This window comes from Pteropus alecto, unplaced genomic scaffold, assembly GCF_000325575.1.
Source record: "Pteropus alecto unplaced genomic scaffold, ASM32557v1 scaffold95, whole genome shotgun sequence".
NCBI classification, from domain to species: Eukaryota; Metazoa; Chordata; class Mammalia; order Chiroptera; family Pteropodidae; genus Pteropus; species Pteropus alecto.
Window position 1 is genome coordinate 15,912,426 of NW_006441071.1, and position 979 is coordinate 15,913,404.

Genomic DNA, 979 nt, shown 5'->3' on the forward strand with positions numbered 1-979 from the left:
GGGTAGTGGAGGAGGGGGAAGGTAGTTGGGGTAAAGGGTGTCAAATATAGGGGTGTATGGAGAGGGTGAAGTGGGTAAAGGGTATCAAATATATGGTAGCTGAAGAAAACTAGACTTTGGGTGGTAAACACACAATAGAATATACAGATGTGAAATTATAATGTGCACCTGAAAATTATATTATTATATTAACCAATGTTATCCCAATAAACTTAATTTTTAAAAAGTAAAAAAAAAGACTATATAGGAAATTCATATAACAGTGGATAGGCAGAAGATAGTGTTATAAAATGCTTTTACCATAATTAGGGAGATCTTTCTGATAACTTGTACATGAATCAACTCACTCTGAATGATTAATTTCTACCAATTTCTATATACAGTTTTGGATGTCATCCGAAACAATATGCCCACATAGCTTGTGATAATTACAGTAATAAGAATGCCACAGTGACAGACCCTAGACCCTTAAGTGACACCCTTTTGATTTTACCTGTACATGAGATCCATGAGCATCTCAGGATCTTCCTGAAATTCCCTCATTTTCACAGTGTCATATAAGATGCTATTCAGATTGCAGAGCAGTTCCTCCACCTGCAAAAAAGTGTACACCTCCAAATAATCTTGCCTTTGTAGTTCATGGTAACAAGTTAGGATTGCATTGAAAGTGCAAGGGGGTAGCATGAATAGGCTTCTCTAAGAGAGTAGAGATTGCTGGTGGAGGGGAGTCTAGACTGGATCCTCTCTGGCCTTCATCTTTGCAGGTCCAGGTGCTTCTGAGGCCCAGATGTGAGTTGGCCTTTGGGATCCATGATTTAGTTCTGAATCCTTACACTATTTTCCCTCTTGATTATCCTTTTTGTTTAAGTTAGTTTGAACTAGTTCCAGTTATTTGCAACTTCAAAAGGCCTAAACTGTAATCCAGAACATCGGAGATTTTCATACCAAGTGGGAGGAAGCTTAAGACCTCATCTTAGTT

At 38.1% G+C, this 979-nt stretch overlaps 1 protein-coding gene across 1 annotated transcript in view; it reads right to left on the minus strand.

Moving 5' to 3' along the window:
- Positions 1-979, minus strand: part of DOCK8 (dedicator of cytokinesis 8) — a 201,736-nt gene that overhangs the window by 32,198 nt on the left and 168,559 nt on the right. Inside the window, 1 exon segment of the mRNA XM_025051397.1 lies at positions 494-594. Coding sequence (XP_024907165.1) covers positions 494-594 — 101 coding nt within the window.